The sequence below is a fragment of the Limanda limanda genome, chromosome 10 (genome assembly GCF_963576545.1).
Source record: "Limanda limanda chromosome 10, fLimLim1.1, whole genome shotgun sequence".
Taxonomy (NCBI): Eukaryota; Metazoa; Chordata; class Actinopteri; order Pleuronectiformes; family Pleuronectidae; genus Limanda; species Limanda limanda.
The window spans coordinates 7,341,345-7,361,613 of NC_083645.1; the positions used below are offsets into that span (position 1 = coordinate 7,341,345).

At 39.5% G+C, this 20,269-nt stretch overlaps 2 protein-coding genes across 3 annotated transcripts; both read right to left on the reverse strand.

Moving 5' to 3' along the window:
* Nucleotides 1-2,895: 2,895 nt before the first annotated feature.
* Nucleotides 2,896-11,677, reverse strand: ap1ar (adaptor related protein complex 1 associated regulatory protein). Of its 2 annotated transcripts, XM_061079249.1 has the most exons (10): nt 11,501-11,677; nt 9,403-9,451; nt 9,290-9,316; nt 8,819-8,850; nt 8,631-8,727; nt 8,350-8,448; nt 7,573-7,631; nt 6,907-6,980; nt 6,635-6,757; nt 2,896-5,678 (listed from the first exon to the last, which is right to left on the reverse strand). In XM_061079249.1, the coding sequence occupies exons 1-10, from the start codon at nt 11,569-11,571 to the stop codon at nt 5,425-5,427; spliced, it is 885 nt and encodes a 294-aa protein (XP_060935232.1). In that variant the 5' UTR covers nt 11,572-11,677; the 3' UTR covers nt 2,896-5,424. The 2 variants fall into 2 exon arrangements, with proteins under 2 accessions (XP_060935232.1, XP_060935233.1); XM_061079250.1 differs by lacking the exon at nt 8,350-8,448.
* Nucleotides 11,678-13,199: 1,522 nt separating this feature from the next.
* Nucleotides 13,200-17,414, reverse strand: cfap100 (cilia and flagella associated protein 100). Its single transcript, XM_061078958.1, has 15 exons — nt 17,398-17,414; nt 17,210-17,283; nt 17,013-17,113; nt 16,671-16,887; nt 16,484-16,548; nt 15,931-16,094; nt 15,734-15,814; nt 15,399-15,577; nt 15,077-15,161; nt 14,764-14,806; nt 14,511-14,665; nt 14,039-14,168; nt 13,668-13,870; nt 13,482-13,575; nt 13,200-13,319 (listed from the first exon to the last, which is right to left on the reverse strand). The coding sequence occupies exons 1-15, from the start codon at nt 17,412-17,414 to the stop codon at nt 13,200-13,202; spliced, it is 1,728 nt and encodes a 575-aa protein (XP_060934941.1).
* Nucleotides 17,415-20,269: the final 2,855 nt, after the last annotated feature.

Consider the following 20,269-nt stretch of genomic DNA (forward strand, 5'->3'; position numbering starts at 1 on the left):
TAAGGAGGCTGCCATTTTTTTACAGTAGCTCATACTGGACAAACTAAACCCATTTGAATTTTTATGACAACTGAAGGCTACCACAGGTTCTCTTTGATGTTTGGAAGAAGAGGGTGGGGTGAGGGGTGATCAGGTGCAACATGCAACTTGGCCCCTAGATGTCACTACATTTTAGCTGTAGCTTTAAACAAAAACAGTTAAAGGCAGACATTAAGAGAAGAGAGTATAAAACCTTCTACATTACAGGGTGTATTCTTACTCATCCAGTAATAGAGCTATTCTGACTGTTCAGGATACTGTACTATCCATTAAACTAGGGCAAGTGTCTATCTTGGACACCAGACAAAACAGGGTTTGGGGACATTTGGGCAATCAAGTGGACACACTCTGGGCTATTAAGGTAACTTTTTCAATTTAACTTAAGAAACAAGGGAAAGAAGGCATTCATACTTCCACCATGGCCCAACAGTCCTCTTCGTTTCTGTCAATTTGAACCAAATTTGAAAAATGCAATTTCTCACAATGCCAAAGAAAGTGATACAAATGCCTGGATCCACCCCGTTATCAGGGTCCAAATCAAAATTTAAGAGTTTTTTTCCTGATCCATGCCACATCCTTCCACCAAGTTTCATGGAAATCCACTGAGTAGTTTTGGTATCTTCCTGTTAAGTAATAGACAAACAAAGGCAAAGGAAGACATGATCCTTTTGGCGGAGGTTACGTTTTCTGTTCATAATCTGTTGCTTAAAGATAGATGAAGTGATCTCCCCTTCTTCCCAAGTCATATAATGTAGTCTGTGAAATCCAAATGTCCATAAACCCATGTCCACATACTGCTGTTTATTGCAACACTAAAAACCTCCTTGTGATTTTTCTTCTCACAACTGTTCATATTTCGCCTACCTTCAGGAGCATTGTCTAGTGAAGCTTTAATCAGAAACAGATGAAAACTACTGTGATCAGCCTGTGTCAAATCAACAGTATTAAGTATTACTAGAAAGGGTATGAGGACAAAGGGGAGTATAATAAGGGAGGAGTCATTTACCGGTGAGGAGAAGTTGGTGTCAATCAACAATGTTATATTCACACTAGGTCAGGATTTGCTTTTCGCCATGAGGAGAAAAAAAAGTTTACATTTCTGCTTCTTGTTTAAAAAGAGTCTGCCTCATTTTCTTTTAAATAATTGGCCTCTTTATTTCAATTTCTTCCTCCATTAGGGAAAAACCTTTCGATGTTGACTGTAACGATTTGTTTAAAAATAACCAGCATGGGAATTGATTAGATGCTATTTTTATAACGAAACACAAGAGGTTGTATCCACTCCAATGCCACGATGTTGCCGCAGTGCAGAGTTGAGTTTGCATTGCTCTAATTAAATATTCACAATGAACAGTGACATATAGCGGGTGTGGATCATTTCAGGAAACTGCTCTCCTACAGTATGTCTTCATGTTTCCTTAGGCGATGTTTGCTATAGAAAAACCCCAGCCATGGCACCAGGTAGTGAAATATATATATATGTACAAAAATCTACTGTTCCCACAATCTATAACAAAGAAACATATCAATGTAAACATGCAACGACAACTTTTATTTACAGACGTAAGGTACAAAGTAAAACTGTACAGCTTCAACCTTGAAAGAAAACATGTTCATGTCTCTGTTTTATGACTAGCTCCCTTCTGCTGAGATCATCCAGGGCTAAATGGGTAATTGTTGTTTTATGGAAACATATTTTGTCCTCATGTAACAAAACCAGTTTATAGCAACAGTTTGTGTTAGAGCTGCCAAATGTCTCAGTGGAATGTGATTAAATACACATTCAAATGTACAATAATAGACAAAACCACATTTCTGTTTTTAATTTTACTAATCAGGAAGTCCATCAGTATTTATACCGAGTCCCTTTCATTAGGTAATAAACACTTAAGTGGGTTTGTGTGTGTTCTACTTTGTGATATTTAATGTTAAGCCATCATCAACGAGGTATTTAATCACTTCACATCCTGTCACTTGATTTAATCAGCTGGTGATGAAACAGGTAAATTCAGCAAACATTTCACATATCTCGGCTGCACTTAATTTGACATTATTTTAAAATCATGTCGATTTGAGTTTTGGAGACTGTGCTATTCACTGTACTTCGGACTTGGTGCAGGTTAACAGCATTACAGTCAGTGTCTGTTTGTATATATAGTAGTATGAACTCCTCTAAAGGAACACAGGCCTCTGAACCACAGGGCTGGTGAGTTATCACAGTCACAACCAAAGGAACACAAACACACGTACCTGTAACTATATCTTCGTGAGGACCATTATGAGTATAGACCTTACAGAGTGAGAACATTTTGGATGGTCCTCACTGTTTCAATGGGCTGTTTGAGGGTTAAGGGCTTTAAAATGCATTATGCCAATGGGTTTCCTCAGTAAGTCAAAAGTACAAGTGTGTGGACGCGAAAAATACAGGTTGTTTATGACACACGAACCAAATATGTTGTACCGGTTGTTAGTGACAATAAAGATCATTTTTATAATTGGAAATTGTGTATATTGTAGACTTTCAAGCTCTTAGTAGCTTAGATTAACTGAATTTACTATTTATTTGTAGTGTACATTTTTAGTTTACACTTAGATGCAATTCTGACTTGGAATTCACTTAAGTACCGTCATTTCTCATATTTCCTGAATTAGTTTGTCGTACTAGTCTTGTACTTTTCATATATTTATTAGAGAAAATCAAACATTATGACTGAGTGAAATATATAATTTTTAAAGTGACTAAATCCACATTACTATGCACTATGAAGTCTGTTCAGTGATGTACCACCTCCCAGCTGTGCTTGGCAGCTCATATGCACCAGATCATTACAGTGAACTCATGTGATGGCCACGACATTTTTGAAATATTTTATTTTTCTTAGGCTCAGTGTGAAAGGAATGTACAGTTTTGATTTACAGAAAATTACAGTGATGAATCTGATCACATAATCACAGCATAACAGAAAATGGTAAAGTGTTCAAAAAACAATACTATTGTTAAATGTCACTCATTTATTAGGAAGTGAATAAACCTGTGTCTCTCGTCTACAGAAGTGCAGTTTCCTCTTCACACATCATTTCAGTGAATGTCTATTAAAACCAAATCAAACCTGGATACATTACAGTGCAATCTGTCAACTACTGATTCAAACAAATTAAATAATCAATGTGAAACTCTATCGTCTTGTGCTCAAACAACTAAGTGTGATGAATCAACATGTCAGGTTATAAAAATGTAATGCTCAGTAATGTATACAGCAGATCACTAGTCAGAGCAGCACTGGATCACTTTAAGTCCAGAACACGACACAGTTCAGGTCCACAGTCGTTCACATGGTTGATAACGTCCTTGCATTCAATCTTAGATCTCAATATACACAATATATTGCTTCCATCATTTGGATTTAGGAATGTTGTTGTTAGTTTAGAGGAACAGGGTTTGGATTCCAGATCAGATCAGAAATAATTGATATCTGAGACAATGTCTCGGGAAAAAATTCCACAAACGAACCACTCAGAAATGAGCAGTGTTGTTTTTGAAAATTGTAAACAGAGTGATTTTTGTCAAGATTGTCTCCTGTTACAGTATCCTGCCTCTATGTTGTGTATTCTTATCATCATTATTATCCCCTTAACTTCTCATCACATAGAAAACGCTTTTATCGCATGAGGTCTATGACTTTTGTTATCTGTATCTTTATTATTTTTTACTTTGTGGATTTCATATCGTTTGTTGTAAAGCTCTATGTTACTTGGATTGAAAAAGTGCTATACCAATAAATCTATTATAATTATTATAAGTCAGAGCAAATAACGGCTGAACATGTTTGCTTTCTGTATGTGATATATGACACATACTTAATACATTTACAATATCAGGGTAAATTTGTGCTATAAAAATATTAGTAATTGTAGCTTCTCAATGATGTTTTTATTTCCAAGTGCTGTTATGGGGATTTGGTTTTCACAATTAAAAACTGATGAGATGAAGGACATGACAGGAAAATACAGATTTGAAAAAGACCAGTTATAAACCCAGATGTTCTACAAAGAGCCCATGAACAAGAAGCCATTGCATGTTCTTAAATATGCCATTTTATAAAAGCTCTATTGTAGTCAAATGTTCACATATTTAAATGTGCACATTTAGAAACATAATACTACTGATCATATTATTGTTAAAGGACGGACTCTGTGTTTTCATGCTTGCCTGTCTTTACATGTATTTTCCTGGACATGAGGCTGTTGAGAGGCTGACACTTAAAATCAAATACAGAACTTGCTTTTGTGCCTGGTTACATACATTTCTCTTTAGGTAACCGTTTGGTTGATCTGTTAAAACCCCAGAAAATACATCAGTTACAGAGTTACACTGTTTTTCATTTGATGGAATCTATTTGTCAAAAATGATTCTGTAGCAGATTTGGACTAACAGTATAAAAACTCACTGTGGATGATGTCAGTGCTATGAACACAGCCTTATTGTCAGAGTGCATGCGCTGACATCATTTCCCAAAATGCACGGTTTATTCAAGGACACACAGCAAGCGACCAATGATTCAAAAGAACATTAAACAAGCAACTGAAGAAGAGACAATCATGGGTCCAGGCTCAAATGTGGAAACTGTGGCTGTAGTATTGAACTGAGTCATTAAATGAATTAAGTCTAATACTTCATGTTTCTGATCAGTAACTTCAATCCAGTTGCTTTTCTTGCCATCATGCAATAAATCAATATACCTGGCGGACCACAATGAACCAATAGAAGGAAGAGGAAGTTAAGAGAGAGGATTTTTTTGTGTCTGAAGTTTGGATGTTTCTGCTTACTCAGGTTTCTTCTCATGTCTAAATACATGCAGGAATACCTTTGACATTACCACTGAGCAATGTGCTGACCTCTGAACTGCAATTGCTCTCCAGGCGCCGCTGCTAAGTAGTTTGAAAAGGTTAAATGCAGAGAACAAATTCCCACTGTGAGATGTTAAAAGTACCCTAATAAATGATTCTGCAGGACCACCCACCCCACAACATTTGACATGTCTCCATGTCTATCGGTGAGAAGAGAACACAGCTTCTGCAGCAGCCCCAGTGGCTTGAAAATCAGCACTCACTGAAAAACGTGTCAGACAATAATGGATGTAATCCATCAGTCACAATGCATAAAATGGTCGGCTAATTTAGCAAATGAAGGCACTGAAAACTGAGTAGTTGATCAAAATGTCACTACAGTGTTCTGAAGTGGAGAGATCTGCAACATATTACCGCAATATCAGTCTCATGTTACAGAATGTGAAGAGCGAGGTTATACATTTCCAGTTCATGAGGCGAAAAGCTGGTGGGCTTTGACACGAAGAGGGCAAACGTCTTCTCCTTTGGTGACGGACACTATCTGTCCTGGTTGTCCGAGGCGTCCTCAGAGGGAGTGTCTAGGACGGGATTGACAAACCCTTCAAATTCAGTGTTCGCACCGTCCTCTGGTTGAGTACTCACAAAATCATTCTCCCACTCCAGTGCGTTGGAGTCCTCAGAGGTTGAAGTCGGGCCGCTGGTCATCTGCTTGGCGCCGGGCCTCAGGGCTGCACGCAGGATGTCCTCCTCCGTCCGAGACCTCTCCCAGGCTGGAAGTGCTCGATTGATTCCTACAACATGGAGACAGGACACAGGCGTTCGTTCTCTCAGCAGAAGTTACTGAAGACAAAAAGTGCTGCAGGCGGTCAACTGACTGGATTGACAGGATTGACAGAGCTGAATAGACTGACACAGGTAAAACAGGAGGGGAATAAATATCAATAAACCCTTACAGTCTGACAGTGCCCCACCCTAGAACAACCAATAATAATACAAATAACATTAATGACACTCAGTAGAGTTCATACCTCAGCAAAAGACCAACAGTCCCCTAATTTAAATTCACTGGATCTGGATATTTATTTGGATCTGCCCCTAATTGTGCACACTAATAAATATCAGTTTCCTACACATGTGATTGTTTTTCATCAATATCCATGAATTATTCTCTGAGAAATCAAGATAATACATTTTCTAAACATAAAACTTGTTTGGTTAATTTTTGTGTGGCAGTGGTAGCACCAGCATCCAGTGCGGCCTGTGTGTTACTCTGACACTGCAGTTATAAAATGAAAGTGTCGACTCTGTGGAGCAGCAGTCACATCACAGAGAAATGGAGTCTTATTAAATGATAAGATGAGAGAGGACCAACAAGGTTAATGAGGATTTGGTGTTGAAAGACAACTTAAAGATGGAGATATTGAGGGTCTAATGTCTCCACGCCGTGGCTTATTTTATTAATACATACACATTGTACTTTATGTTAACAAATGGCCTGATCAGCTCCTTCCTCCGCCTGTTTGCTGCAGTGTCACTGGGAAAAAGAATCAATGGAAACTCTGACTCTGGTCTCTCAGTGCGATTGAAGCCCTTAACAGAATATGACATAAATGATTGATGGATCAACCATTTCACCAATTTAAATTCTTTAAACTTTCAAGCTGGGGCTTTAAAAGGCACAACTAAGAGTACAATTAAGAGCTTAACCAGAGTAAACTTTCCAATATGAGCGAAACTTAAGTCTCACCTTCCTCATCCTCCCACTCTAGATCCAGTGAGGTCCCATCATCGTTAGTGGAGCGAGTCTTGGTGGTGAAATCCCAGCTGCACTCTGTGTTGGGAGTCACCACATTGGTGTCCGAGGGAAGTCCTGGAAAAATAAGTAGTTATTATAACAGAGATCATGTTACCATGTAAAATGCATGATGTTCTCAAATGACAAACAATAAATATAATATCAGCACAAATGTTTTGTATATTATTTTAGTTAATGCAATTGAAGCAAAGAGTTTCACTCACTGTTGCTCCTGAAAGCATCCGACTGGGCTCTTACATTCTGGAGGTAGACATCAAACTCCTCCCCACAGTTTTGTCTGAAACAGGCAGTAATGAAGAAACATGAGATAGCACAGATTTAGGTTGAATCACTCAATGCAATCGCAATTTTTGGACAGATAGAAATTAACGCACAGATATCATCACTCCTATAACTCAGTGGACCTAAATAAACCTTCCTGTTGAGACTTTAACTTAAACCTGAGATGGAAGCTGATACTGTGCTCGGCTGTGCTGTACAGCCTGCTTTCATTACCACTGAAAAGCATGAGAAGGAGTTAAGCACTGAACACTGAGACTGGATACCTTGTAGTGATGCAATATCTGCTCTGCAGCCTACACACACACCAAGCTCTCACATCATTAAATCAATGTTTCTGTTGAGAGCACAATAAAGAAACTATTCTTTTCGGCAAATTGCAACATCACACATCTGAAGGGCTGAGATATGCAAGTTGTGATTTAGCAGATGCTGGAAATGAAATTCTCTCACATTTATTTTTGTATCTGGCACCAACTAAGGTGAATATATTCTTTTTGTGTCAACTATAACCAAAGCAGAAGTTCATGACTGCGGCTTGTCCTCAGCTAAACAACTCTTCCGCTGTCTTATGAACTTAAATGACTCACTTTCTTTGAGCTTCACTGCCAGGGCCTCCTGCTTTCCCTCGTGTCCTCTGGGCAGACAGCTGCCAATAAAAACGTCAGAAAAGAAGTCATATCTTCTCATGATTCAAATACAGACGCACTATATTAATCCAAGAAATGACATTTAACAGTTATGGTGCTACCAGGAAAACACATGAGTAAATATATTTAACAAAGCAACAACAAAGAAAGTGGAATGTGGCAAGAAAAGCAATTGAGACATCTTCATAGCAGTATCTTTTGAACAACAGTTTTCATTTTCATTATATCATGATATCTTACAACAACAATACTAATAAGAGGAAGCCATTTTCAGGAAGAGGAGGAAGATGAAAAAGAAGAATTATGATACTGTCATATATTCCAATGTGTATTTTGTTCATCTCCTGATGCCTGATATGATTTTGTGGACAGAAAAACAGGCAAATAATAATAATAATCATGGCATTTTTAAAAAGGAATTTACTCTTTTACTCATTTCACTGCCTTTATTGTTAAATAAAAGTGACGTATTAAGCCTCGCTACTTTGAAGTGACTTGAATTGACTATTTGTTCCAGTGCACCTAGGATGGACCTCTTGATTTGAGAGAGACAGGTTAATGAGTGTAAACCATTGACTGAACAAAAGACAATATCATTGCGTCCGCTAAGACACAGAGGGCGCATGGCTTGAAATGCTGGTCATCAGGTTAGAGGAGAAGTTGTAAAGCCAAGCAGTTAGTCAAACTGGCAGAAGGGAGCGCTCAGTGCCGGCTCACCTCCTTCATTTTGCGCTCACGTGCCAACCTGGCGGTCTCACGCTGGGCGGCATTTCTAGCCTCCTCTTCTAGCCTTAACTTCTCCTCTTGTGCCTCTAACTGAGCAGAAATAAACAAAATGAAAACAAACAAGACAGAACAGAAAAATTACAAAACAGAAAAAGCAATGCAGCAAATTAAAAGTAAGCAAAAATTGGTCTACAAACATAAAGCGAAACAATGGGGGCTGTTAATCTAACAAAGACAGATCTGTCTAAAGATGCTTTTATGAACTGTCTTACCTCTGCTTGGATCCTCTGGTCGATCTGAAGCTGCCTGTCTGAGATGGCAGCATAGTGATGCTCTTTGAGGTGCTTGATCTCATCTTCGTTGATCGGCCTGATAAAAGAACAAATAAATAGATCTAATACATATGTTTTTTTGTCAGAGATTACTCATGGGGATTTTTTGGGGTCAAGAGACGTCTTACCTCGGGCAGGGCTGTGGACTCTCTCCCTCCCCCTGCAATGCAAAAAAAAAAACATGGGAGCTTTTAGCACTGACTGCCAGTGTAAAACTCAGCTTCACTGCGGCTCTGTTTGACTCGAGTGCCACTAGTCTGGGGACTGTGCAGACAGAAATCGAGTTACTCCTTGAAAGGAATAACGGAAGACTGCCATTATAACAGTGATGGGTGTGTGTTGGGTGCACATTGGTTTCCATCTCCGGAGGAAGTCTGATTGGTGTCTGAAAGTAAAAAGTGTCCTGGGAGTACCGGCTTAATGCAGCGTTTAATTAGACTACACGAAAACACTTACTCAGTCTTATACCATGTAATTTGGTCCCAAGCTGATTGAATAATAGAGTTGAGAGAAAAGTCACGAACAATATTTTCCGTGAGCTGATTTAGGCACCAAAAGCTCCTAAATATAAGTATAATCAGAAAGATGATCAGACTTACCTCATCACTTTCTACCAGATTTTCAAACTGCAAAATAGAAAGTCACAATGAGACGTAACATCACACTGAGTGTAAGTAAAAGTAAACAGCAGCAGTAAGTGTATGAGACGTACCTCTATTGTATAATGTTCCCCTGTGGTGCTGCTTCGGAAATATTTGGATCTGTAGGATTGATTAAGAGAACATAAGAACACTGATGGGAAATTGAAAGCTTATAATATCAGGCAGATACTTAGCTATAAAGTCAGATGACAGGAAAAATATCAACTCAATTGCTGCTATTTTAAACGCAGTAGTTGCATGATGATGACATTTTAGACCTCTGACATTGAGATAAGCTCATGACAAGAACAGGGAATGGGAGAGGAAGTTAATTGGGCAGCTGCAGTTGAAGGAAACATCCAGTGTGAGGCAGGTTGGATTAAAGGAAACAATGTTGAAGGTGAGGAGGAGAATTCTCGGACGGCATCATTCGGACACCATCCCAAGATTTTATTAGGATGCTGGTACGAGAAACTCCAGAGGCCCCTCCGGAGAATGTCAGACTATCTGGAGTTCAGTACACGTCTGACGGCAGCTTTAGACATCAAAATATTGAGCTGGGCAACTGAACTACCAGATGTGATGTGAACTAGTCTATTTTAATACAAGGAATCATACGCTGTCATCATCAAACCCAAATCCCAGTGATTTACTGAAAACAGTGATATGTTATCTATAGACTTATGGACCATTCATGATAAACATGGTCTGTGCTTTAAATACATTAATCAACACTGGATGGATGATGTGCGGCTCAATAAGTGATGTCATTGTGCACAATACCAGAACCTCACATCAGGCTCATCTAAATTAATTATTGATTAGGTGTGTGATTTCTCTGAAATGACACATGTCTGTTGCTTTGGTTTGGCTGAACCCTTAAAGCATGTTGCACTTTAACCACACACAAAACTGTTTACATCCCAGCTGGTGTCTTACCTGTGACAGCTTAACGGAAATTGTTATATAGGCGATAATAGCTGACATACAAATCCTCATATTAAAATTACCAACAACAATAATATTTTTGACTTCACTGGATATGGAGCAAAACCTACATTTTATTACTCCAGTCAAGACTCCTGTCATTTTACTTTGTTGAAGTATGGTCTAATAAGAGCAAGCAAAGGTTACGAGGTTTCCAAACCACCAGGCTCACATCAATAACCCCACAACTGCTGTATCTGTCAAGTATAAGGTCCACTACAGAATTTAGTCAAATATATTGATCTCTTTGCTTGAAGATAATCTTAAATCAGTACGTGGTCTGGCTCCACTTTATATTTCAGCACTTTTACCCCCCCACTCACTGACGCCTGAGATAACAGAATTGAATGTTGTTAAAAGTCCTACAATCCAGGTTTAAAACGAAAAGGGATCAGGCTTTTAAACCCGACCTCAACATCAGCTCAGCAGAATCAGTGCCTCAGCTCAAGAAGTGGTTCAAAATGCACTGATGCTCTGATGTCTTATTGTTATTCTTTTATCTGTTTATTGCACACATGGGTACGATCTGGCTTTTCTATGCTTTGCTAACTTATATTGTATTTTGATAAGCACCTTATAACTCTGGTTGACAGGCACTAAAGAAATAAAGTTTATTATATCATTATATATATCATAATAGAAATACATGGAAGTAATTGTACAAGGACAGCCAGTCTGCTCTAATCCTAACAAAGCAAAGGATAAAAACATCAATTATTGATGACACATCGGGGGACATGTCTGCCTGTAAGTAACGCTACAAACAATCAGGTGAGTGTAAGTATTAGAACTGACAGGAAGACAGGTTCCAGGTATTAGTCTGGAGCTGCTCTCATAGACTCCATCAACAGCTCTGTCTCTGTGTCTTTACTGCTGCTTCTCTCCATTAATTAGACCTGACCAACTCCATGTCCACCCTGGTGACAACAGGGGTGGGGTCTGGAGTCCTGCTGACCCAACCCCGCAGAGACCTCACCCAGCCCGGCCTGTGTCTGTCTGCCTGGCCGCTCTCCGTGCCTCAGTAACAACCCATCACCACACGGAGCTGACTACAAGTCTGAACACCCTGACACACACTGTGCTACCAGCTGTGAGCTAACCCACTGGTAGCTAACATTAGCAGGGTTCAGAGGATGCTAGTGAAGTTAGCTGGGGCAGCAACAGCCGTGAGGTTCCACCTACCCGCCTCCTCTTTGGATCCTGCTGGCCTCCCTCCTGAAGAGACCCGCACAGTAAGCCCAGCAGTTACCCATCGCATTGTCGGGTGAGCCCGGGACCTAGCTGCCGGACAGCTGCGGGAGCACCACGGCTGATAAATACATGTCCAGCAACTCCTGTCCTCCTCCTCCTGCTCAGACACTTCCGCATCCTCCTTCCCTCCGACTGATGACGTGCCAGACAGCAATACGCAACACCGCCCCCTAGCGTCATGTTACTGTAGTGTCAGTGTTAGTGACGTTTGTGATTAGGTAAAACAGCAACTTTAAACCTGTAAATTAAATCCACCTTCATAATGGTATCGAGACGGAGAAAACTGCCATTTAAATTTCTGATATGAAATTATAACAGTTATAGAACCAGGTAGATCCTTGATTAAAGTAAAAATGCCAGTACAACAAAAAAAGAAGAAAGAAAATATTAGACTTTTCTGACACAATGTCGGCTAGGATCGATGGATGGATGACTGGATAAAAGTGTTATAATCAAAATTTTACTTCAAGCATTAAACATAAAAGTACATTTTGCAGAAATTTGGCCATTGTTAGTGATATATTATAATGAATGTAAGTGATATATATATATAATGAAGTGATATATTATAAAAATTAACAGTATTAAAACAGTTAATCAGCATTTTACTATTGTACCTGGTTGATTTCATTAATTCTATTTTCTTTTATCTTATTATTTTTTTAACTATTGGTATTTTGATGTGTTGCTTCTTGCTGTCATCTTGTTTTAACTTTTACTTTGTGAAGCCCTTTGTTCAACCAAGCTGTTTTTAATGAGCAATATCAATAACATTGAAATTGAAATGAATCTACTGTAGATACACAATTCTGTTGGGGGGAAAATATTGTATGATCTATTGAAATTAAACCATGAGAGATGTTACGAGACACTGGTTTATTACAGCAGGTCACAGACAAAACCACTGGTAAAATCTAACAGTCAATAAAACAAATCAAAAAGAAATTGACGATGTCACAGGAGGTTGCTAAATCCAATCTGTTCTATCAACTCTGTGCAAATTTAGTTTGGTCTTACTGGAGGCACATATCACATCTTTAAAAAGGTTAAGTGGGTCTGGTTCTTTTGTTTTCAGTTTAATATAATCAATCAATTTACAAACATTGTTTGTTTTTACAAAAGAATGAAATTATATTGGATGTTAAACAGCTCAATATCGGGAGATTTCACATGAAATACTGGTTTCTCTAAAACCTCCGTCATAGGTTATAGCTTTAGTAGTTTACCTGCACTAAACAAATATTTGGGCAGTTCAAATACCAATGATGTGTTAATGAGGCTGGTGTCTCTCCACAAAGATCATTTTATTGTCCAATTTATATCTGAACGGTAACTACAGCTCTCAATAGGTGAGTACAATTTATAAAAGCTTGCATTGTAGTGCAGTAGAATTAAAAGGAGCATAACAAAATACATACTCAGGTACCTTAAAATTCTACCTAAGTACAGAGCTTGAGTAAATAACTCCAACGAGATTGCACCACTACAACCAGGCACTGAGTTATTCACTGCAATCTCAAGGTATAATTTGCTGTACTTTACATAGTTCTACTATATTAACCTTATCTATAATGCCGATTCTATCAATGTAGTCATTCTATGTCTTTGTCATGGTGAAACATTTGACTCCTCAGTCCTCAGCAGTGAAGAGGTAGGCATGGAGCTCATCCTCAGCGTGGCTGTTATCCACGTTGCTGACTTTGACTTTCTGGGTAACAGGCAAACATCTAGGCATGAGCTTTCTCCCACTCTGAAAGAAAATGGGTTAGGAATTATGAATCACTCATGATTTTTTTTAAACTTTTAAGTCAAAATCAGTTTCAGACTTTCAAATAAACTTCAAATTAATGTTTACTTGTGGTAAACAACATTTATACAGTAGTATAACAAGCGTTTTAAGCAAATTACTTACTATTTTCTTAGAGTCAGCCAGGGATCGCTCCATATACCTCCTCATCCTTTCTTTCTGCTTCTCTTTCTGCTCTATCAGTTTTTCTTCACGCTCCCTGCACCACAATGCACGAGGAGAAGGGTTTGGTAAATAACATGCTGCTGCCTTAATTTGTATTAATCTTCTTTTCCAAACAATAGAAAGTACCTGGTCCTCCTCTCACTGTCCTTTATCTTCTTCATCATATCCAAGCTTTCTTCAGGGATGCTCTCCAGGCTCTGCAGCAGTAAAGACAGATGGTTCTCAATAGTGGCCAGCTTCTCCAAGGTGCTGAGGTTGGTCATCCTGTCGTCCACACAGCTGCGGTGCACCTCCGCCACCTTCTCGCCAAGAGCATCCAGCATCACATCCTGTCAGAGAAACAAACTCAGGCAGTCAAAAATAACAAGCTGTGTCCGGTCTGTTGGTGCCAACTAACATGTGACGACTTCACCACAGAGATAATGCTGCCACATGCAGCTTTTAGGTTCAAAAAGTGATTGGAAAACAAATGTCAAACATGTTTTGTTCTTGCTTACTTGGTCCTCAGTGTTCAACGAGACATGAAGCTGAACTTTCTGTTTGAGCCTGTTGCCTCTCGCCTTCTCCTTGCTGATTCTCTGGTTGATGTCACTTATCTGTAGCGTTAGCTGCTCTTCATCCTTTTCACTACAGAAAGGAAAGGTGGGGACCAAGTCGAGGAAATTAATACAACTATATTTTACAGTCAAACTGCACAGGGTTAAAAGGAGATGCGGAATTTCAAGCAAAGAGGAGTGTGATGATATGGACTTTTATTAGTTATATAGCTTTTATTTTTTATTTTCCACTTTCTAATTTAATTGTTTGGCTGAAACACACATCCATACTGACATCTAAAACAAAAAAATGCATATAACAATATACAACCAGGTCCTGTGTCCATACAGTAATGTCAGAGTGTAGATTTTACAGGAAGACAACAGGTAAACAAAACAAAAAAACATTCATCCACAGATAAGTGATGCTTACATCTTGTCCCTGGCTGTGTCCATGGACTGTCGGAGCACCACCACCATCTTCTCCACCCTTGTCGAGTTCTGGATCAGGGACAAGTTCTGCTCCGTCAGCTCGGTCACCAGATCTAAGAGCTGTTGGGGATCAGAGAAGTAGAGCTCTGGCTCATCCTGCAGAGAGGAGACATAACAATGAGGCAAAGACAGGATAACTGTGAGGACCAATGATATAAACTCAAGATCAAAGGATAGTTTTAAAGAAATCTGACCTCAAACTCTGAGCCGTCACCATCCTGATCAGAATTTGGGATTCTGTGATGAGAAAGAAAGGGGTTGATGTAAGGAGAACCTTTTGCGGCAGCATGTAAACAGGATTCTAAATACATGTTCCACAAACTGTACAATAATGGCGCGTGCTACAACAAGGTGATATGCCACATACAAGCGCAAAGGCTTTTAACTTATGTTAACAGGTAAAGAAAAGTTTATTTTGCCTTATGAGATTATCCATCATTATCTACAAGACAAATACTGGAGGTGCTGAGAGACAGTGCTGAGTTAAGTGTGTAGTTGTTTCCTCACAGTGAGTCGCTGTGGGCTGAGGACAACCTCGTCTCTCTGACAGAAGGCTGCTCTCTACCTGAACTTGACACGTTGCCCTCCAAACCTGTGCACACATTATCATTCATATCACACTATTAGCATCATCCATACTCACTGTAACAAAGCAATAATAATAATGCTAGATAATAAGAAATTTAAAAAAACAATGCGATCTATTTCATGTTGATTTACTTGGTAAGGAAAGTTTATTTATAAACCATATTTCAGACACATCTGCAATTCAAAGTGCTTTACGTGCACATACAAGACAATTGTAATTGCATCAGAGTAAAGTACTCACCGTTCCTAGTTGCAGACTCCTCCAGCTCCTGTTTGTCCCGGGAGTCTTCGTCAGACAGGACTTTAGTTTTCACAGCCTTCTCTCTCTGGGCCTCCTGCCACTCTGCAGGAGACAGTTTGAACAGCAGCTCCTTGTACCTCTTGTAGTCCACCAGGATTTCATCAAACTTGGCGAGTTCACTGTGAAGGGGAGAGAGTTTATTTAGATACACATGACACGATACTGTGTCCTACCAAGGTCACCTCTGTGAACCTATTCAGTATTTACTTGTATGCACATCAAACATGATTAACTGACATGCACGTGTTAATTACACAACATCATCAGAGCCCGACCTTTTTATGGTCCCCACTTCAGCAGTCAGTTTCTTGATCTCTGTGTTCTTCTCCTGTTTGGACTTGGCCTCTCGTTCAAAACTGACAACAGAGACAAGCACAACCATCTGCGGTGTGATCGTTTTGAACACCAGTCTCATTCAACATAATTTCTAGAACCGCAATTCTGCTGATATTCCATATGTTGATATACTCACAAGGTTCTGGCCTCCACAGACTTCTTCTCGTTCTCCCGGAGGAACTCTTCGAAGCTGAGGTTGTCTCTCTCAATGATCCTTTCAAGCTGTTTCAGCTGCCTCTCCTCCTTCGCTGTGGCCTTGTCCATCTTCAAAATCTCATTCCTCTTGGTCATCAGAGATAACTGAATATGGAACGATGAGGGAGACAATTGGAGAGGAACACAAACAGAGATGCAGTCGCAGGAGGGGGAGCAAGAGTGTTTTAGGGGACCATGGCGCCCCCTGGGCAAAAGGGACCTGGCTGCTGACAGAGTTTCATTGGATTCTCACAAATCGTTCTTTGCTCTGGACTAATGTAATTATTCATAGGGGGCCCTCTTAGCTTGGGGCAATTGCTTGCTTTGCCTATGGTCAGAGAGGGGTCAGTTTTTCTTCACATGTGCACTCATGTGTGGTTCAGAATGATTAGCTGGCTGACAAAAAGCACTTGTCATATTAAACTGAGAGCCAGAGGATAGCAGTTCATGGCTTCACCTTTGATAAAATATTTGCAACTTCTAAAGCAATTTACCTCCAACACTGCTTTCTGTCGTTCCATGAAGATCAAGTCGTGTTTACTGTCTTTCGATATGTTTTCTGGGGACAGAGGACAAAAAGAATAGTGGACATTTAAATCAGAAAGTCATCTATGCAATGGCAGTGGAATTCCATTTTAAAAACTATGTGTAGCATCTTAACAAAGTTTGACAGATTTTCACCTCGTTTCATCATGGCAATCTTCAGCTCATGTCTGCCTGGTGTTTGCTTAGGGACATTTGGTTTAGCCTTTATTTGTTTTAGATTCTTCATCTTCTCCCTCTCCTCCTCCTCCTCCTCCTCCAGGTCACCCACCAGCTCTTTCTTAATCTTGGCCATCATTCGCACAGCGTGGGTTGTCTTCTTATCAATTGGCAGAGCCAGGAATTTACGCATCTCCTGAGCATGGAGGAGAACAGCAGCATTACTTAAACACAGCGGAGACCGATTTTTACACTTGGGTAACACCTGTGTCATGTGCTGCATGTAAAACAATTCGTTTCTGTATTCACACTAGCTCCAACCTCTTTCTGTTCCTCCTTTTCATTTGCACTCAGTAGAAAAATGCTGTTATCATCTGGCACTTTGAATGGGCTCGGCCGTGTCTCCCTCCTCCTCCTCATGTCTACAAACAATGAAGGGAAACAATGAAACAAACGAGAACATGTTTCCCTTAGATCTGTCCTTTTGTTTACCAGAGTTGTCACTTTGTCCACTGTACCTTGTTTGTGTGGTTTGGCAGCACTTTCACTTTCTGAAACAACATCACATAGAGAAACCTCTGGCCCCTCTGTTTAAAAAGTAGAGATAGTGATAGTAGAAATGAATCACTGATCAATCAATCAATCAACAGCACCAGTTGTATTGTTTCTTACATGTTAAGAAAATGCTTATTACAGAAACCTACTGGCTTGTGGTGATGACATCTCTGAGGTTTCCTCTGGCAGCTGCTGCAGCACTGGCTCACTCTTTAATTTGGCTGCAGATTACAGAATGAATACCAAAGTACATCTTCATTGACAAAAAATCATGCATTTCATATAAGGCAAAAAGGATACTAGCTCTGAACTGAACTTTTGAACCAGGACCACATGGCTGTTAACACCCTCAGGCCAATGACTGAAGGCTCCTCGGGTTTGTATACTCCTGCTCTTTACATCAGCTTCCACTTTCTAGTTCTTTCCTAAGACACATGTCCACAGGCAACGATTCACATTGTCATCAACTTCAATCTGCTGCAGATGAACTGACATTTTTCTTTTTTGCCCACTGAATTTGTCTTCAGCATATATTGAAAACAAAACATAGCCTATTGAGGAGCTGCATCAATCAAATTATTGCACCTATGAGAGGTACCCCATCCAACCCACTATCCCCCTACCCACCCTCCAAAATATCACTGGTTATCCCCTTGAAGTCTGTCTTCACATGTATAGATCTTTTATGATAATGATAAATGAGGCAGTACAAAACAAACAAAAAATCCAAAACGTGTTGATTGTGATACTAAAGAGTTTTGCTAAATCTCATTCAAAAGCAGTGTTGTAAACTCTCATATTAGACGAGAAGACCTTGCCAAATTTTTAAGGGGTAAATCCAAATATGGTGCATTTGGGATTGGGACTGATGTCTTTACTCCCAAAGATTTGAGTGTTTTCACATATTTATGATTATAAGGATCAGGACTAATTAGGGCAACGCGAGAACTACCTGCAGGACCGGATCATTAATGTAAAGGACTTTAAATGAATCAGATTACTTTAATCATTCTGTGAAGTAATAACAGTTAACGTAATAATTCTGTTTAATATTCTACCTCTCCATGGAGAGACGCCCTGAGGGCCTGTTTTTATACACATTTAAAAACATGTTTGTATATATACATCTTTTTGCTTACATACAAGCTGCCACCAGACAGACCCACTGTGTGTATTTAACATGATGAAGAATCACTGGCTCTAGCTACTCTGCATGTCCACATATAAAACATTGTTACACTCATGTTTAAACTGATGCTTATAAAGAAATTAACTCACCCTCTGATATAGATGTTTCAACGCATCAGCACGACTACTCTTTTATTATGTGTACTGTTGTCATGGTAACAGGTGCCTTCATGGCCCCCTTGTAAAAACCAAAGCTTTTAACTGAACAATACACAACACACATGCATTTCACACAACAGAAACTGCTGCTTATTAAATCTGTGACACCGCTGTCAATTCTTTCTTCAATGCTTTAAATTACTTTTCACATTTTTGCCGTTTGACACATTCATTAATATCTTTGGTGATCAAAAAATCTGAACAAAAGCAACAGAAGGCTCATTGAATTAATGTGGCCTGAAAGTCAGCCAACTAACATTTGAAACAATGAAAACTAACAATGAAACTAGAAACGCGATGTAAAGTCAAGTTTGCACAATTAACTGTGTAGGCAATTCATATTCATCCACCAGTAGGTGGCGTAGACAGACCACATGCAGTCCGTCCCAGACTGAGCTAGTGTTTCCTCACTGTGTTGGGGTTTGACAAGTTGACAACTCCAGAGTTCAGGATGATGGATACTGTTGATAGATCGGTGCATCTGTGAGGACTTGTCAACTTGCCTGAACCTCTTTTCCTTCCCTGTGTGCAAGTGAATATACTTAGAATCTAATACTGTACATTCCCGCCCACCCATCCGCACATGACCCTGCATATCTCAGCTCAACAAAGCAGCCCACACACTACACTTGCTTGTAGGAAATCCCAGTGTCAGATTGTCAGGTGCAAGCAAAGCAAAGACATGGGCGAGCGTTGGCTCTCGAAACAGAAGAAAAGGGCACATTGTGTGAGGAAGGAGGAACGGTGTTTTTGTGAGGATTTCAAGGGACAGCTTCATCTTCAGGAGTCGAGGGACACTTACGCAAGAAGCAGCACAACGCCTTGTTTTGTATCTCCAACTTTCCATGACTTATTTTATTCCATCTTACATTTAAATAAAACAATGTGTCTGCCTGCTGTTTTTAAGGGCAAGTTGTCAAGAAAGTTCCCCCGCACACAGAATCCCTGCCTAGTGATGAGATAACACTGGTTTCTTTAGTATGAAGATCCTGTAAGATGCAGCTGTTTTCTTGCAGCGTTGCACGAGTTGTTTGAGCGTTACAGATTACCTTCACCTCCTCCGCTCATGTAGCTCAACGATGGAGGATATCTGATATTATATAAGAGGTGAACATTCAGCCCTCTATGCATAATGAGAATGACAGCTTTTATTTAGATGTAATTATAGCCGCTGGCTTTAATGGAAAACATTTAAAATAAGGAGACAGATATATCAGATAAATGACATACAGAAAGAATTTAGAAAGGGAGATTTTACTGGCCACGTTAGAACCTATGCACAATATGTTTGGTTTTGTTTTTACGTTATATTTTCCTCACTTAGGTTTAGTATTTTCTTTCCTTATTTTCCTTTGGGATAAATAAAGTTTCTCTCCATCTATCGACTGACCGACTGACCTATTTTCTGATTTCTTGATCTTTCAGCCGTATTCTAATGTCCTCTTCAGCAAACTTGGAGATTTGTTCCATTTGATATTATCCGCAAAATAACAACCCTGACAGCATGATGTAACAGCCTCAGGACCTTCCCTGTTTGACTGGGAACTGTGGTGCCACTAACTTTGGTCCATTACCACAGAACGACAGCTCTCAAACACGTCAAACAAAGTCCAAGCAGAAGTCTTTGTCTTTTAACTTTTCCTTCTTTCATCTTTTCCGTTAAATAATAATCATGT